The 19,489-nt window shown below is 46.4% G+C and overlaps 1 protein-coding gene across 11 annotated transcripts in view; it reads right to left on the reverse strand.

The window, feature by feature from the left end:
- The window catches only part of PHF14 (PHD finger protein 14), a 1,195,141-nt gene that overhangs the window by 256,817 nt on the left and 918,835 nt on the right, over positions 1 to 19,489 (reverse strand). For 4 of the 11 annotated variants that reach the window (XM_086941992.1, XM_086941989.1, XM_086941987.1 and 1 more), the window contains one exon: positions 10,775 to 11,046. The exons of the other annotated variants lie outside the window; for them this stretch is intronic. In XM_086941992.1, the coding sequence (XP_086798118.1) occupies positions 11,008 to 11,046 (39 nt within the window). In that variant the 3' untranslated portion in view covers positions 10,775 to 11,007. Of the gene's footprint in view, positions 1 to 10,774; positions 11,047 to 19,489 lie in introns of those variants that run through there. 11 annotated transcript variants of the gene reach the window in all.

A 19,489-nucleotide genomic window follows, 5' to 3' on the forward strand; every position in this document is an offset into this window, starting at 1 on the left:
ATCAAGGGTGCACCTGGTACTTACCCATGAAATATTAATGTGAGGTAAAAGCAAACATTTTAGACCCTCATCCCAACTTTTCTGAAAATCTCAATTTTAACATAAACAGTAAGTTTATGACCGAATCAGGATTACTGGTCTTATGGAAAAACTGCACCTAATACATTTGGCCACTGGAATTCATTGGGAGAAAAGAACTTGGAAAGATGTGAAAATATGCAAAAATCAGTACACAAAAACTGCTTTCAAGGCTTACTGCACAATCCATTCTGAGGGTCAAAACTCGTACTGGTGCATTAATATAGCTTCTGGAAACGACTATTCCCCCACGCTATCGCTACTGTAATTCTAGGTGTGATATGACCTCATCATTTCATCCGGCTACCTTTAATGAGGCACGCACTGCCAAGTAGAAGAGAAATGTTGGCTGAAATCATTCATCATTCTGTAGACCCTTATCAGGAGATTACTAGGGGCTGCATGATATGCTCATGTTCCCACTTCTACTAAGAAACATCCATATTTTCAATTACACTGTTCAGAAGCTTAAGCAGTTTAATTATCTAAAATTGATTTTATCATAAATTGTGACAGAACCTGAAACCATCTTTTAAGAAGATCCAAGAACATATTAAACAATAGGAAATCCATACTAGATCATCAATTGATCAGCACGAGGGAAGGCAGAGGGTTAAAATCAGCCAACAATTCTGAATAACCAGAAAGACATACTGAACCAAAAGATACTGGCTAAGAGATAGGGTGGGTTTATGGCTGAAACTGCAGTTGATTCACACTACTCCATACCATGAAAAAGACCATAGTGTCTTGTAGATGGTTCTAGGTCTATGAAGAAAAAGGCCAGGGTGATCCTGGAGGGATCATGCAGAGGAGGGACAGGTGGACAGGATGAAGAGCATAGGGCTGAGGGAAGGCCGGATGGGTCCACCTGGAGGGCCACCTACTATCAGTCTCCACGGGCCCTCCACAAGTAGTCTACCTATTTCCAAGTGCACTCTCTTCCAAGGTGCAATGGCCTGATATTTTGTAATTCGTCACCATGTTATGCCGCGATCCACAGATCGCGTTTCCAAACTGAACACCTTAGACATGGACATTCAGGTTGAACTGGGTTCCATTGTATCAGAAGGCTGTGTGGACTGTGCTTCTGTAAAGGAACACTCCAGAAACATTTTCTTAAAAAAAGTGCATGGCCACTGGAGACCTGTTCTGGAGATTTTAGAAGACTTGGTAAAAGAAAATCTGCCTTTATTTTTTACAGTGTTGACCAGAGAATCTACTGCATGCCAGATGGTGACTTTAACGTGCAAAGAGCTGGATCCGTCCTTCTACAGGACTCCCACAGGGTGGTCAATACACTAAGGGCAAGCTAAAGTGGCTTGGAGGCTGATGCTGCAGAGTTAGTGGACAAGGAGAATCACTGTATCTGGTGACCAGTACTTGGACTAGCCGAACCCTGTCCATGAAAGACCGGGAGCCTGCTATGGGGGTGGTGAGGTCTAACCACTGATGTGTGCCAACCCGCTGGAGTATCCTCAAAATTGACAAAACTGGGGAGGAGCCGCGTCAGCGACCAAGCTGGCCGCTTGAGGACCGGCTCCGCCGACTCTTCTCGCCCGACTCGCCATCCTGAGGGATATCCTGGTCCCCGACCCCACTCTCGGGTGGGGGAACCGCAGCGGTGCCGGTGGGTGGAAATCCGACCCTCCTCAGAGGTCGGGTGCCCTCGAAAAGCCGCCCGGAAGATTGCGGCCTGGCTGACTGGGAGACCGGGATCTCGAGTGACGGCCTACCCGCCCCGGAGTTTAACAACATCGGGCACCGGGGCCGGGAGAGGTCGGTCGAGTCGGAGGTTGGCCCAGAAATTAGCCGCGAATCCCGGGGGGGCTCGGCGGCTTCTGGGAGACGCCGCGGTTTGGGGGTGCCGGAGGAGTGAGGGTCTGCACCGGGAGGCGCCCCGCTGTCCCCCGGGGCCGGACTGTGCACAGGAGATCGGCCTTCAGGGGCAGCGGACTGCGGGTCCGACGCGGAACTGCGACTAAGCCCCACAGTGGAACTGCTTTGGCCGCTGACAGGCAGGGGGGTCTGGAGGATTGCGCCCTCGTGGCTGGAGGTGCGGCGGGGGCCCCGATTTGTTCGTTGACTCCTTGACATTCTTGGGCTAAGGCACGGGAGGAAAGCGGAGATACTGTGGCCCATGGTGTTGGTACCCAGTGTGGGGAGTGAGATGGGCTAGTGGAAGTGAATTGGTGCCACTCTTGCCTGGGATCAAGCGGGCCCTGTGGTGTGGTTGGTGGTTGATCCATGGAGACACAGAGGGTGTGGCCCACTATTCGCCGAGACTGCCTGGGGGTCCCTCGCTGCGACACTCTGCACGCCCGGGGGTCCGTGGCACTGCCCCATGAGTGCCTGAATTGCGGAGAGAAGCCGGGCGCTGCCATTCCTGTGGATCGGATGGTGCCAGCGGTTGCGTTCCAGCCCTATGCACCTTAACAGACTGTCGGTGGAGTGCTGGCGAGGGTGTCTGGCCCTGGGTGTGGATGGAGCTTCTCCTGTCCGGACGGCGCCCGCGTAGTGATCTGGAGTGATTTCGAGGTGTGGATCGGACGGGGGCGAGTGCGGTGCCTCGGGACACAACCTGTTGCCGGCTACTGGGCGTGGCAGTGACACCGGGACCGTAAAGAAGGAAGTGGGGCGGCGTACAGGTCCTCAAGGGGTAAGATGGCGGTTAGAGCAGAATCAGACAAAACCCTCCCCAAGTCCACGAGGGGGGCCAGGCAGGTTCAATCCAATAAATTGGACTGCTATACCCTGCCTAAGGGGTCTCTGATTGAGGGGAAGAGGGGACCCGCGGGGGCTTTGAAGACTATCCTGCAAGAGATGAGCCTACATTGACGGATCTCATGGCCGCAATAACAGGTGTTCAGACATCCCTGGGTCAGAAAATGGAGGCTATGGACAGTAAGCTTGATACCTTCACCATAGAAATGGGTCTGATAAGGGCAGATCTCACAAAGACAGGCGAGAAAGTCAAATCCCTGGAGGTTAAGACGACCAGCCTCATTGATGACGTTAATCTGCTGCAGCAGGAGGTGCGTGATCTTAAGGCGTCCAGGAAACTCACAGATAGTAAGATTGACGATTATGAAGGGCACGCAAGACGCAATAACATACGCATATTGGGAGTGCCAGAGAAATCAGAGGGTCCAGCGCCGGATCTGTTTGTAGGAAATCTCATTCTCAATTATCTTAAACCTAAAGGCCTGAGCACCCTCTTTACGGTTGAACGAGCCCATAGAGTCCTGGGCGGTAGACCTAAGCCGGGGGCAAACCACCGCCCTATGATAGCCAGAGTCCTTGATTTCCGGGACAGGGACGTGATACTTAAGGCAGCCCGGGCGACGGCCCCGTTGGCATTTGAAAACGCCTCCCTCTTGTTCTTCCCGGACCTCACCCAACTGGTGCAGAGGCGACGGCAGAGCTTTATGGCGGTCAAAAAGAGGTTGAGAGACAAGGGCATCAAATACGCTATGCTGTACCCAGCCCACCTTAGAGTGGAGATTGACGGCAAGACCTGGTTCTTCGATAATCCTGCAGTGGCTGCGGACTGGCTGGATCATGTTCAGAGGCCGGTCTCCGAGGCCTGCGACCAGGCAGAGGCTGAAGAACAATGACACTGTAACTATAAGTAGCTGTAGGTTAGAGGGGGGCAAATATTTTCATCCACTGCCTAATAGAGTTTAGCTAGTTCTGTTTCGGTTTGAATATGCAGGGGTGGCTGTGGCGAGTTGGGAGGGGGATGCGGACCTCTTAGTTGGTCCTCCTCTGTTTTCTACTTTTAGTTAATTGTGGATTAGATTGGGGCGATAGGCACACCGCGAGTTGGGGATGAGCATAAGCTACATGCAGGGGTGCAGGGAGGGAGGGTGGGGGACACATGTAATGAAGAGTTGTTGGGAATGTTTTGTTGTTGATGTTCGTTATTTTCTTTTGCATCGGGTGTCACAGATTGCTTCAGAATTGATGTATTACCATAATGTCTTCCGGTAGACGGGGATTGGGGATTTCCACACTCAGTTGGAACGTGAATGGGCTTGGAGATAAGATAAAGAGAGGAATGGTTAGTCAGTTGATCAGAAGGCACTCGCCAGATGTGGTATTGTTGCAGAAGACGCATCTCATGGGTAAGCGTTGTATGGCATTGCACAGAGGAGGATACAAGTTAGTGGCACACGCGGGGTTTACCACTGGCTCGAGGGGGGTGGGGATACTGGCGAAGAACTCCTTTCCGCTAACTATCCAGGCCACATGGGCTGACAATAGAGGCAGATACATTGGGATCTCGGGGTTGTGGGAAGGGAGAACTGTTAAATTTTTGTCTGTATATGTCCCACCAGCCCTGCAGTCCGACACCTTTCGAGACCTGTGTAAAATCTTTTTGACATTGCTTGTTGGGATTTTGATTGTGGGGGGGGGGGGGGGGGGGGGGGGGGGGGCGGGGATTTTAATGCAGTGATGGATGGTGAAGTGGATAGACACCCTGCCCGGGCTTTGTTGCCGTCCTGTAGATGGTTGTCAGATTGGGTGGAGAATGAAAAACCCTGGTGAAAATCAATATACACACGCTTCGGCGGCACATAAATCCCTCTCGGGGATAGATTACATACTGATGCCAGCGTCGCAAGCAGCATGGATCCATGAGGTGCGACATTTGGCTACAGGAGTATCTGATCAATCTCCGGTCTGGCTTGGAGTTGAGCTGGGGCAGTGGGATGTAGCTAGAGTCGCCCCAATCAGCGCTTGGCGATTGAGGGACACGGACACTAAGAGGAGAATGTACGAATTACGGTTGATATTTCCAGGATAATGTCGGCACAGTAGACTCAAACTGCTCCCTATGGGAAGCATATAAGACTGTTATTAGAGGGGAAGTACTGTCGATTATCTCGGGGAAAAAGAGGAAGAGTCGGGCCGAGGTTGAAAAGGTGGAAAAAGAGTTGCTCGCCTTGGAGAGGGAGGTGTCGGTTGACGCCTCCTCGGAGGGACTACACTGCCTCCGACTCCTCCGGGATGAGTACAGGAGTCTAGCTAGAGACAGGGCTAAGATTCAACATGCAAATACGCAGAGTAGGATATATGAGCACGGTGACAAGGCCAGGAAATTGATTGTGTGGCTGGAAAAGGGGGTGTGGGCGTCACGCCTTGTGCCGGAGTTATTGTCGGAAAGTTTGGGTAGAATAACAGATCCACAACAAATAGCGGAGGAATTCTCCGGCTATTATAAGGCAGTGTACACAGCGGAAGGGGGCTACTCTGAAATTGAAAATGCGGACATGATCTGCGACATACCGATGCCCACTCTACAATAGGAAATACCTGGACTCCCCTTTCACGAACGATGAGGTGGCGCAGGCTATCAGAGTGGTTCATTCCAGGAAGGCCTCGGGTCCGAACAGGCTCCCCATTGAGCTATATAAAGTGCATGCTAACAAATTGGCTTCATTTCTCCGAGAAAGGTTTATCGAGAGTAGGGAGGAGGGCCAGCTTCCATATGATCAGAGAGTAGCTAATATAATTGTAATTCATAAGGACGGCAAGCCGAGGGTAGAGTGTTCCTCTTATCGGCCGATCTCACTCTTGAATGCTGAACCAAAGGGGTTAGCCAAGCTACTGGCGACCCGCCTGGTAAAAGTCATCACGACACTGATACACCCGGATCAGTCCAGCTTTATGCCGCGCCGTGATACCGCTCTTAATATTCGCGGATTGCATGGGATCCTGGGTGGAGTGTCAAAAATACATGAACCGGCGGTTCTATTGTCATTGGATGCTACCATGGCCTTCGATAGAGTTGAGTGGCCCTTTCTCTTTGCGGTCCTGGGCATGATGGGCATTGGACCGGAATTTATCAATTGGGTCCGCCTCCTGTATTCTGGTCCCCTGGCCAGAGTGGTGGTGAATATTCACAGGTCTGCAGAATTTCCTTTGGGGAGGGGCACCAGGCAGGGATGTACTCTATACTCACTATTGTTTGCGCTGGCGTTGGAGCCACTCGCTGCGTGGGTCCGTTGTGATTGGTTGATTAGGGCGTTGAGGTGGATGCCAGAGTGGGAAGATAAAATAACGTTGTATGCGGATGACATCCTTTTGTACTTGACCACCCCCTGGAACTCTTTGGTTGCGTTTCTGGATGTCCTAGCCATATTCGGGAGGTATTCTGGCTTTGCCATTAACTGGTCGAAGTCAGTCCTTTTTGTTTTGAGCGGTGCTCCCCCAGATATCCCCGCAAACTGCCCGGTGAGGTTGGAGTCGGTGGGGTTCCGGTACCTGGGCATATTTGTTTCAATGGATCCCAAGGCACGATATGACATTAACCTGGTGCCCCCGCTGGCTAGGTTCCGGAGGGACGTGGAGAGCTGGAGGTCACTGCTGCTCTCCCTGCTGGGACGTGCGGTCCTGTTTAAAATGATGGCCCTTCCCCGCTTCCTATATGCACTCCAAAACACCTTGGACCCGGTGACCCCCTCATATTTCAAGGAAATTGAGTCCCTTCAGGGGCAGCTACTCTGGGATGGCAGGCCACGGATTGCGTTCGTCAAACTCACTTTGCCTTGGTATGATGGGGGGATTGGCCTGCCTAATGTCCAGAAGTATTATTGGGCTTCCCAACTGGCGGCTATCAATCAGGCAATTTATGGATCGCCGCTTGACCCTGGCTACGCGATGGACCGTTGGCAGGAACCGGGCGGCGACTATACTAGGGCTCTTTACGCCAGAAAGGGGAGATTTCCTCTTGTGGGGCCAGCGGCAGTTGCGATACGGGTGTGGCATGAGGCTAACAGGTCTCTTAAATGGTACGGGAAAATAACTCTGGCTACGCCGCTGTGGAGCTCAGACCGTTTGGGTGGTTTGTGGAAGACGAAAGGTTTTGACAAGTGGGATCTCATCGGGATCTCACAGGTCAGAGATATGTGGGGAAAGACGGGATCCTCACTTTGGAGGCTCTGCGGGAGACACATCAATTGCAGGAAAGCGAGAGGTATCGGTATCGGTATCTGCAGATCCGACATGCGTTGCTAGCCACTATCCCCCAAGGCATTACACCCCCGGAGGCCTCTCCATTGGAGGACCGGTTGCTAGACGGACATCTTCCGGTTAAAAAAATTTCCTTGATTTATAAAAAAGGTATGAAGCACACTGAGGACCCGCTCGTCGCCCTTAGGGAGCAATGGGAGGCGGATGGACTAGTTTTGGATGATGAGGACTGGAGAGAGGCGTGTCCTCCCCGAGAGTGGTCGCAGTACAAATGAGACTGAGGTTAGTGCAGTTGAAAATCCTACATCGCTCTTATGTGACTGGGCTGAGATTGGTGCAAATGGGTTTGGCGGTGAATGGTGAGTGCCGAAGGGAATGCGGGGAGGCCGCAACATTCCTGCATATCTTATGGGATTGCTCAGACATACAGAGTTATTGGGTTGAAGTCCATGACAAAATATGAGAAGTGTGGGGAGTGGCATTGGAGTTGGAGGTACGCCGATGTCTCCTAAATGTTTGGGAGCCGACTGATCTTACTGCACATGGGAAGACGTGGGTTACATTGGCATGTGCAGTGGCCAAGCGCAATATCGCCCAGCTGTGGGGAGCCTGCCAGGCCCCCCAGATAGGAAAATGGATGGAGGATTTAGATTGGTGTATGTTCAGAGGATTTAGATTGGTGTATGTTCAGAGAAAGATCGGTATATGTTGCCAGGGGGAGGCCCAGGAAATGGGGTAAAATTTGGGGTGACTGGAATGGGTACAGAGGAGATATTTGTGCTACCCCAGTTGCGCAGGAAGGCAATGTGGTGTTGAAATCGCTATTAAATTCTTATGTCAATTATTTTGTAAAAGGCAGATGTATCATCAGATGTTTTGTGATCGAGTGTCACCCGATGTAATTAATTTTATTGTTATATGTGTCAAAAAAAAAGAATATTACAAAAAAAAAGTGACAAAACTGCTGGGGAAACTGCAAGGCAGGAACCGAAAGGTCCAAGGAATGCACTCTGGCTCAGCTCTCCTTTAGGCGTTCTACGGCGAACTCAATCAAACAATCAATCAGGGATTTGTGAAGTGCACTACACACCCGTGAGGGTTTCAAGGTGCTGGGGGAGGGAGATATTGCAGCTCCGTCTAATCCGAAGAACCAGGTCTTGAGGCTCTTCCTGAATGCTTGCAGTGTGGAGGTTTGTCTGATACTGATGGGGAATTCATTCCAGGTCTTGGCCGCGATGTAGAAGGCGGCTCTTCTACACGTTCTGTGTCTGCAGATGCTTGGAATTACTGCCAGGGCAAGGTTAGCAGAGCAGAGGTTTCTCTTGGGTGCGTAGGAAGAGATTCTTTTGTTAAGGTATTGGGGTCCGGTGTTGTGGAGGGATTTGTAGGCATAGGTTTGAAGCTTGAAGGTCACTCTTTTTTCGACAGGGAGCCAGTGGAGGTCTTGTAGGTGCTGGGCGATGTGGTCTTGTCGTGGGATGCCGCGGACGAGTCTGGCTGTGGCGTTGTGGATGGTCTGGAGTTTGAGGAGTAGAGATTTGTTGATTCCAGTGGAGAAGGAGTTCCCATAGTCCAGTCTGCTAGTTATGAGTGCGTGGGTGGCAGTCTTTCTAGATTCGGGGGGATCAATTTGAAGGTCTTGCAGAGAATGTGGAGGGTATTGAAGCACTTGGAAGATTCAGTGAGGAGATGTTGGTTCAAGGTGAGGGAGGAGTCGAGTATGATGTCGAGGTAGCGGGCCTGGTCTGTTGGTGTGGGAGGGTTGCCGAGTGTGATGGGCCACCAGGTGTTGTCCCACGCAGAGGGGGTGGATTGGAGGACTTCAGTTTTCTCCAAGTTGAGCTTGAGGCAGCTGCTGCTCATCCAGGATGCAACATCTTTTATTCTTTCCTGGAAACTGTGTCAAGTGATGTTGGGTTCCTTGGTGAGGGAGAGGATGAGCGGGGAGTCATCGGAGTAGGATACTATGCTGAGTCCGTGTTTTCTAACGATTGTAGCGAGGGGGGCCATGTAGGTGTTGAAGAGTGTGGGGCTGAGTGAGGATCCTTGGGGTACTCCGCAGCTGATTTCTGTGGGTTCGGAGAGGAAAGGCGGCAACTCTGCCTTCTCATCAAACAGGAAAGACCAGTCAAAAGGCATATCCATAAGAGATAACTGGACATCCCCAAAGAATTTCATAGTTCTCTTCCAAGCATGTCGACAGAGCACCACACTAATGCGGATTGCAGGACAAAAACAATCAATAGTATCCAGGTTAGACATAGTGAAATACATTTTGGGCCACATCTTAACCATCCTGAATGTTTGGGCCCCGGAGGCCCGCATGTTGTAAGGAACTGTAGGCAATATCTCGCAACCATGTATCAGAGGGTTTGAGTATATATGCCAAGTAGGTAACTGGCAGTGACAGATCTCAAAGCTTGGCTATTCCATGAGAACATCCTTTTTCAGAATGACTCAATTCTATATTTGGATGTGGGGGTTTGAGCGGGGGGATTGACATGGGAAATTAATTGCAGTTACACCTTGATGATGGAAGCTTGCATCACCAGGCATTCTGGAATCAGATATTTAGTCAGAAAATTGCGGTAGCATGGTGCTGGTCTGTGGGGCCTCGTTCCCTGTTCACTGGATGGCGAGAACAAGGCTTCTTCCAAATGCCCATCAATGTATCTGTGAGGGTTTAGTTCAATGGTATCGAAGGATGAAATGAAGCCTGCCCAGGCTGTAAGACCTATGTGAGTACATTAGTCTTTCCTACCACAAAAGGGAGTTGTAGGCCAAAAACTTCAGCTGTATGTCTAATCACCACAGCAAAGGAAGCAAACTGGCGGCTAATCAACCCAATATCAGGGGAAGTATCCAACCCACTAGCCTCCTGTACGTTCATGTAATAAGTGTAGCCATCATAATGAGGGAGCAAGTCATCCCCATCATCTCCAAAATCTGGCTGATCAGAATAGATGAATTCTACTTCCAACTATATGCTGTTTAATTCTGTCCCCACTTCCTTTCCTAGGGCCTTTGTTTACAGCCTCACATTTAACAATAAACCTAGGGGTATTTTTTGTTAAGCACATGTGGATGATGTTCTTACGTATCTCAATCATAAACACCCCCAAGCTTACACCTTCTCACCATTCGTGAGATTGACCACCACCGCCTGGGCCTCACAGCAAAAAAGAAATCCCAAATTCATATAATCTTCTTAAAAAAAAAAAGAATTTCTCCATCTAATTAAAGTTAATCACTGTCACTGCAGAAGGTAGATCCTGGCCACTACTGGTGTACAAAGTTCCCAGGCTTTTAGAAAGAGAAAAGAAAGTTCTTAAATAATCTTTAACAGCCTATTTAACACTAAACTATGTTTACCACTACAATTGATTTTTGTTACACTATATAATGGTGTAGGGAGTAGGTCTGCAGCTGTGTAGGCTTGCCATAAGTAAGACAATAGCTTTGTGGCACATTGCCACCCACCTTCATTGCTTGAAAAGTACAGAAATGTGAATAAAAAATTCATACTCTGCACCATTTCCTCTGGTAAACTGTAATCTTGCTTCTTAGAAAAAAAGAGCTACAAAATTGCAGCGAGAAAGCATTGTCGCCGCATGAAAAGTTTAAAATAAAATACAAAATACCGATAAATACTTTTAAAAGTGTCCACTTGAGTCTATGAATGTTTTTTTTTACCGCAAAACTCAAAAAGAAACTACCATTTGTAATTAGGAATCATTTTATTTTAAGTTCGGCTGTTGCTCAATGTATTCAAATACAATTTACACTGTTGGCAAATTAAAGATGACCAAGTATCTGCTTTTCAAATAGTTATCAAATTTATTTAAAAATGGCTTTACTGGACGAAAGATTTCTTTGTGGATACATGCTGTTGGGACGGGTCGCTTTATTCCACTTCCTCTTGTGACTTCAATCCTCACCAATAATACCACATCATTTGGAGATGGTTTCAGAATCCACTGGCTGGCCAGCCTGAGAATGAACGATAGGTAACAATTTAGTATTTTCAGAAATTTTATACTACCATGTTCCCCACGTTCTCTCTATCAAAATCATTCTGAGGAGCATGATATTTTGTGAATTTTGATCATGAATGTTCACAAAATGAATGCTAAACAAGGGGTCAACGGGAAACAAAAGGTCTGAAACCTTGGCAAATAGGAAGGGCCTTTTGAAAAATGGCTAAATGCCCATGTTCGTTTTTTAAACTGGAAAGGAGCTACCTAAACAATTGCATTCAGTATCATTGATTCATTCATTTATGTGTTCAGTTGCATCACGCCAATGCAAGCAGTACATAAACAGTGAGCGTAAATAAATGAAAGCTAAAATAGTAGTTCACTGGAACAAAAGCAAGACTATAGCAGTAGCATATCAGGTAACAAGCAAGCCCTGCATAACCTGCAACAACTGACCCGTATTATTACCATATCCTAAGTCTAAGGAGAAGAAAACGGAATTCATTAGGCTAAATACATGACTTTTTTGATCAATTAAAACAGGTGAAGGATACAGTTAGAAATATCAGCATTGATGATAGGCCTACTTGTGCACTTTACGCAGCATACTGAGTGAAGTAAATCGATTTAAAAAACAGAGGAGGTAAGATAAGGCATCTTTAATAGTACCCCATTGAATGCAAGATAAGACAAAAACTAGTAGTTAATAAAGCATAAATTACTGAGCTATCAATGAAAAAATGTATTTCAAGATTTTCAGTGCCTCAAAAGTAAAGATAGTAGCTTCTATTTGTGACATTGTTGGAAATGGTTGAAGGATCTTGGTTTATATATTTGGCTTGAAGTTGAACAGTAGACATCTATAAATATAACACTTCTGCTGTTGTCCACTCCCATCGTGAGAAAGAGGACTTTATTTCTTTGGTGACACGGGCCATCACTCGAGCTCAGTCTCCAGAGGTATTTGCAGCCCTTTGATAATCTTTAAATCTGTAGTGAGGGGTAAGCAAGTTGTCCACCTAATCATCATTATCAATGTTGTGGGAACTGTTTGCAAACCCTGAACTGCGTCAGCATATGAGTAGGGCCTTGAACCTCTGATAGGATAGACACCAAGGCAAAGATCGTGGTGTACAGTTTGGTAGCAAACTCACTGACAACACCTTTGTAATCTTGTACTCCTACAAATGGCTAGAGCTATCTGACAACAGTTCGGGTGGGAGATCTGTGTCCAAGTCAGGTCTGGGCTGGCGCATCGGCATGGGAGGGACTGGCGTAGTCTAGAGAAAGTCTGCACCAGTGTGGGAGCATCTGAAAAAGCTGCTATCTGGAGGAATTGTAAATGGAGCATAGATTACTTCCATTGTACCGATGACCATACCATGCATCCCCTGTAAATTAGTTGTGATACTTCGCCTTGCGTTTGTGTGCAAATGAATAAAAACCTAATGTAATCAGTTTTCCTACTTGTCATCAATTGGATGTATACCATTTATTGGCACGCTTTGATCTTGTACTTTAACTTCGCCTTCTGGCTTGTTGTGAACTAATGTATATCAACTGATGTTCGTGATACACAATGCAATCTGTTGTTCTACCTATATTAAAATTGTATGCATATTAATTATTGTCACGCTCTCATTCAGTGCTCTATTCTTCTATGTCGCCATCTTATTACAGACGCTATTCTCTTGTCTATCCCCCTGGGGCACCACACGTCTAGGCCCTCGCTCACATGTGACCCTCTCTCTGGTTGATTTCTTCCGGCTTCCCCCTGACACCCCGACCCTCCTTGCTTTTTACAGGTCCCGTTTGCCTCTTGAACCATTGGACCGCCCGAGGATAGCTGTAAACAACGCATCCAGGTATGGTCTTGACTGCCCCGTGTCACCGCTTTTCTATTAATAACTGTCCCATGCCGTCCTGACACCTTGGCCTCCTTGCTTTTTACAGGTCTCGGTACGTCGTTACCTTCATTCTCCGAACACGGATTTCCTCTGTCGGATTTATTTTACTCAGGTATTCTCTACCATTGCCCCGGTCGCCTTACGCTCCCATTCCGGTTACTCTGGCATCATAGGGCCACACACTGATATCCCTTTCTTTTCCCCACCAGTGGTCCTTTTGGACCCCCAACTTCGCCTGCGCCACTTGGCCACCTGGAACTGTCGACTGGATTGATAAACTACTACCATCTCAGGTAGTTTTTCTTCTCCTACCTGCGCATCCATCATTTACTACTCTCATTTACCTATGTCCAGGGCCTCAATTTTAATTTTTCCCCCTCTCCTCTTTGTACAGCATTATACTGAAATCAGTAACCATTGTCCTGATGATGACCTGGAATTGAACAGGTCGAAACGCCATTGATTATGCATCGCAAACCGCGGCGTTAACGTGGTCAACCAATTCAGTCAAAATCAAAATACCTACCTTGTATATATCTGCCTTGTATCATTGAGCACATAATTACTTGTTTTATTTGTTTTTTGCCGTTCACGCTGTTTTCTCACCCCTGTGTCACTAGCACGTTCAGTGCACACTTGTGTGTTTTGGTTCCTTTTTGTAAAATTTGTACTGTAGTGCTGATACAACTGCTTGCAAATAATAATCTTCACTCTATGAAACTTTCCCGATGTCTCCCTTTCTTTTTCCTATCCCTTAAGTGACTTATACAAACCTTGTAATTGTCCTCGCTAATGATTACCGGTGAGAAGTGTGGCTCACTGGTTAGAGGGGCAGACTCTGATGCAGAGATCTGACCCGGGACCAGGGTTCAATTCCCGTCGCGGCGGGGTCTTGGGCTCAATGTCCGTGGACCCGATAATTCTCGCCACGGTGCCTACTCTAATCATGGGTCCCACTCTGCAACTCTGGGCAATAGCTTGCTTAATCTCCACACCGGCCCTAATCGCTAAGGATGACTGGCTTCACCTTGGGGTGCCCAGGAGTCGGCGCCTCACAGGAACAGGCCAGGATGGGTTCCTCAGCGGTACAGCGCGGGGACACACTGGCCAGTGTAACCAGGCGCTTTATAAGCTCAGTTATAAGCTCAGTTACTTTGAGACATTGTTGTTTTCTTACATCTGACATAGCTGCAGCAAGAACTTCTTACAAGTTGAGGGGTCAAATACAGAACTGGGGATTCTTGGTGCGCCGGACCACTTTCACAACTGGTTAAGAGTCCAAATATACTTGCTATGTGTTCTCTTTTGCCTGAGGTTGAATAGCAGATTGAGTTGAAAGTCGCTTAGCTTCCATACCCTTACAACATGATTTCGACTTTAGGCAGGAGAGAACTTTGAACCAAACTGGCTAAATAAATGAGACCCCAAGTGGCCTATTACTTGTAAAGACATTTCTGTATTGACTGTAATCTCTTCTTGCAGTTGGTGACATAGAAATTCCCCTACTTCTCCCAGAACACCTCTTGGTGCATGACGGTCCATTTATTGTATGAGTTTTGAGTTGTGACCCGATCCCAAGAACGAATGAATGACTTTAAAACTTATAAAGGTCACTGTCACTCGCAATGGAGCATCTTGGCACTGAGGTTGAATCTGATACTCAGAAGAAAGGGAAGATAACATGGAAAAATAGCTAAATAAGAGAACAGCAAAGTGCATAAGGGGCCAGGGAGAGCCAGGTCTTCAAGAGCTTTTTGAACAGAGCTTACAATTCTGTACAACGCAGAGGGCTGGGGAGTTGGTTCCATGCCTTGGATCCTTGAACAAAGAAGGATTTGTTGTCTCAGTTTTTCAGAGACAGACATTATGTAGGCCGGTGACCAAGATCGGATTCATGCAATCATGGCGCAGTTTTAATTCTGTCAATTTTGGAGGCGATAATTCCTTCTCTTTCCTGGCAGACCACCTGAGGAAATTTTGGAGTTGTCAGAAAATCAACAAAGTTGGGATCAGGTATCGTTGAAGTGCACAGAAAGAAAGGAACTGGCTTAGCACACACAGCTGGCACTATATGAGGCTCCAATAGACCACTTCTGGGGTCGTACAGAGTCACAGCAAAGCCATATGGCGCCACCTACTGGCATGTAGGAATATTGCTGGAAAATTCTCAGGATCTAGTCTGGCACCTTGAAATAGACTAAAGGTGAGAAATCTGCAGTTAGAAGTATCCACTGGAACTTAAAATCTGACTCGCTGAGTAAACATTGCTCCTTCATTTTAAGAACTATGCTTACACAGTCCCTTAATCAAGACTTTCAAACCCAACAATGGGTGCCAATTAAATGTGTTTTTTCCAATTGCATCTGTCCTGCATTTTTGACTGCCCGAGCCCACTCAACTACTTTAAACTGTTCTTTCTCATTTGGTTTAGCCACTGCGACAAGAAAAAATGTGGTGACAGCATTATTAAAAACCTAGCCTTCAACCTATTTTGAAGCTTAATTATTGCCCTACACCTTTGCCATAGTAGGGCAGAAATGTCTGTCCAATTTGCTTTCAATCCACTTGAAATATCACAATGTACGTGATGCAGTACAAACCACTTTCGGCCCAGACATTGGCATAGACACAGCACTTGTGCTGTTATTAGATGATCTTGAGAGATTAAAGGGCACTGATCTTGCATGTTTATTTTCTTGTTTTTTAATAAGGCGTAGTCAGTCACTGACAATTTCCTCATTACTGTCTATGATGGAGAAGTGTGGCTCAATGATTAGAGCGGCAGACCCTGATGCAGAGGTCTAGCCCGGGACCAGGGTTCAATTCCCCGCCTCGGCGGGTCTTGGGCTCAAAATTCCACGGACCTGATAATTCTCGCCTCGGTGCCTATTCCAATCATGGAGTCCCACTCTGCAACTCTGGGCAATAGCTTGCTTAATCTCCACAACGACCCCCACAACGCTAAGGATGCCTGGCCTCCACCTTGGGGGTGCCCAGGAGTGGACGCCTCACAGGGAAAGCCAGGATGGGTTCCACAGCGGTATTCGTACAAGCGCCTTGAGACCCTTGCGGGTGAGTAGTGCACTATACAAGTATCAATTTATGATTCTGTTTAATATCTACATGTGATTTCTGATCAACATCATTAGAATGCTTGATTTGGACTGCATGTAGAATGCAGACCACACTGACCTTATCTTTAGAGTGGTGTGCACCACTGAACTGATTCAGCATATTCTCCAGTCTTGCTCTAGGTTATTGTAACCTGGATGAGCATGAATATGCTGAAGCTGAATTCAGATGAAGAAGAAATGTTAATACAGAATGTGTATAGTGTTACATCATACAGTGACACATTAAAAAAATATATACTCAATAAAAAAAAAAGGAATTGAATCGGCATGGAGTAATAAGACCCAATTTGAACAAGGAAGAAAACAACCTAATGTTATATTTTAACACCCCGAAAAAGGTAAAGAATTAAAAGAAAAATTGAAACCACTGTGTTAGACATGAGAGTCTTAGGATGGTCTTCCCCCAAAACATTTTGCCTTCTCCCCTCTTGCTTTGCTGAAATTCGTTTTTGATGGCTTTAAGATTTGGTGCAGTTTACCACTAATAACTAGTGCTAAAGTGATCACTACTTTAAACATAGATACATTGGCGTACACCCAATTGACACATTTAATTTACTCTTGCTCAGAGCTTGCAAATTAAATGTTACTAGTGGGCCTGAAGCACATATTGTGCCACCCACGTCAGTATCTCTTTTAAAATACGTCTCAGGTCTGCCACTGCAGCCTGTGTGCAGTTTTAAACTGCCAATTCGGCCTGGCAAAATAAACCTTTTTGCCAGGCTTAAACCTTCTTTTTTATATATATAATTCATCTCTATGGCAGCTCTAAACAGCACATAAGGCAAGGTGCATTTTATTTAAAAGGATGGACTTTTACTTTTAAATTTTACATGTCCGGGTAGTGAAAAACATTAACATTTATTTTTCACTACTGCAAGACTTACCTATCCCATAGGATGACATTGGGTTACATGATTGCATTTAGTAAGTGATAAAATTTGCTTGGGAATAGGTACAAAATGTAATGTTTGGTCTCGATAGAATTGACATTTAACATTCTCTTAAATTGTAAAGTCGAAATTGAATTCACAATTCTGAACACACTACTTTTAGAAAGGTGGCATTTTCTTGTCCTAACCAATTGGTACTTGGACCTGCGGTGCCGAGCCAAATAAGAAAACAAGTTACTTACCTGTAACTTCAGTTATCCAGTATTGATATCTTTCATAGATTCACATGCCTGAATCATTCCCCGTCGCCGAGGAGGGAGTCCCACAGTATATAAAAAAGCAGTGCCAAAGGTAAATTATAGTAGTAGTAGGCCTAAGAGAAAGGCCTGAGGCTTAAAGTGTAGTAGCCTATCTACCTCATTATGCCAAAAGGACCAAACATTTTGTCCCAACCAATCAGCTTGCGGCACCCTCTAGAACCCTCTCTGCAGAGGCAGTTCTCCTCAGCCTCCTCATTTTCGTTAGCACAAGTGGGAACGGAGTATCCTAAAATTAGAGAACTGACTCTCCGGGGAGGAGGGTGGTTACATGTGAATCTATGAAAGATACCAATAATGGATAACTGAAGTTACATAAGTAACTTGTTTTCTTATCGAGTATTGGTGTATCTTTCATAGATTCACATGCCTGAATCAGAGTAGCAAGCAGTATGCCAGGTAAGAGTCTGTTGCGGATGGTGGGAGACTTATACTGATACACTCCCATAAACATTATATTTACTAACCAACAAGTTTGAAGTAAGTACATTGCTAATGATAAAACATGACTACATTCAAAAGAGTAGTCAGAGAATATTAATCAGGAGAAGTAACATCACACATAATAAGTAGGCAAATCGAAATATGTCTATATCTTTATAATACACAGATATATCGAAAAGCATATTTTAACCACAAATTGAAGGAACACTGGTTACCTCAAGCTGTTCCTATAGAAATAGATGACGTAAGACCGCTTGACCAATTGCCGCATCTTCTTGACTTGTCGATTGTAGGCAGTAATGTCTTGTAAACTTGTGGACATTCTTCCATGTCGCAGCACGGCAAATATTTTCTAACGTCACTCCTGCAAACAATGCTGTAGACGCCGCTACAGCTCTTGTAGAGTGAGACCTGACATTTCTTTGTAGTGGTCTGTTAGATTTAACATGACAGAAATGGATTGTGGAGGCTATCCACCTGGAAATTGTGGCTTTAGTGACTGCTTTCCACCGTGTAGTTTGACCATAAGCCACGAATAACTGATCTGATTTTCTGAAGTTTTTTTATTTTTGTCCTTTGAGGATAAAACCTCAAACATCGCTTGGCGTCCAACGAACGCAGTGTTCTTTCCGCCGGTGTAGTAGGATTTGGAAAGAAAACTCTTAATTTCACTGGCTCATTTAAATGGAACTGAGAAGGTACTTTGGGTATAAAAGTCGGATTAGTTCGGAGAGTGACATAATACTGAGAGAAATGCAGGAAGGGTTCTTTTATAGTGAATGCCTGAATTTCCCCATCTCTTCTGGCAGATGTCAGGGCTAGAAGTAAGGCGAACTTCCATGTGAGATATTTGAGGTCGGCTTTGTGAATAGGTTCGAATGGGTGCTTCATCAGTTGTGGGAGGACCATATTGAATTCCCATTCCGGTGGGGAAGGCTTAAACGGAGGAAAAGCTCGGAAAAGACCTCTCATGAACTGTTTTATTAAAGGTGAAGAACATAGTGAGGGAATGTTAGCTACCTTCCTGAACCTGGATAGAGCCGCTAGATGGACCTTTATTGAAGAAAAAGAAAGACTAGAGCGAGCCAAATGTAATAGGTAAGGAAGAAACTTTTCTGCAGGAGCTTCAATCGGGTGTAAAGTGTTTGAGATACACCAAGAGCAAAATCACTTCCATTTAAAACGATAAGTCTTAAATGTGCATTGGGCTCGCGCCTTCTTCAAGATGTCACAGCAATCCTGAGGAATTTGAAGGTGTTGAAATTCTAAGAAGTCAGGAGCCATTCGTGTAATTTCAGAGATTGAGGATCTGGGTGAAGTATCTGACCCTTGTTGCGTGATTGCAGTGTTGGAGCCGGGAGAAGTCTGATTGGAGGCTCCTGGGATAGTAACATGAGCTTCTGGAACCAATACTGGCGGGCCACCTGGGGAAAATTAGGATGAGACGACAGCTCTCCAGCTACATCCTGCGCAACACTCTTGGAATCAACGGGATCGGAGGAAAGGCGTAAGCACAATTCCCTGACCATCGCATGGACAGGGCATTCCCTCTTGATCCCTGTTGAGGGTATCTGCTGGCGTAATACCGGCATTTCTTGTTCTGCTGTGTTGCAAGTCCAACGTTGGTTTGCCCCATGTCTGGAACACTCTGTTCAATTGAGTGTTGTTTAATTCCCACTCATGGCAGATCTGATAAGGATCTGCTGAGCTTGTCCGCTAGGGTATTGTGGAGGCCCCTGACATGTTCTGCTTTGAGAGTTA

The sequence above is a fragment of the Lissotriton vulgaris genome, chromosome 10 (assembly GCF_964263255.1).
Source record: "Lissotriton vulgaris chromosome 10, aLisVul1.2, whole genome shotgun sequence".
Lineage (NCBI taxonomy): Eukaryota > Metazoa > Chordata > Amphibia > Caudata > Salamandridae > Lissotriton > Lissotriton vulgaris.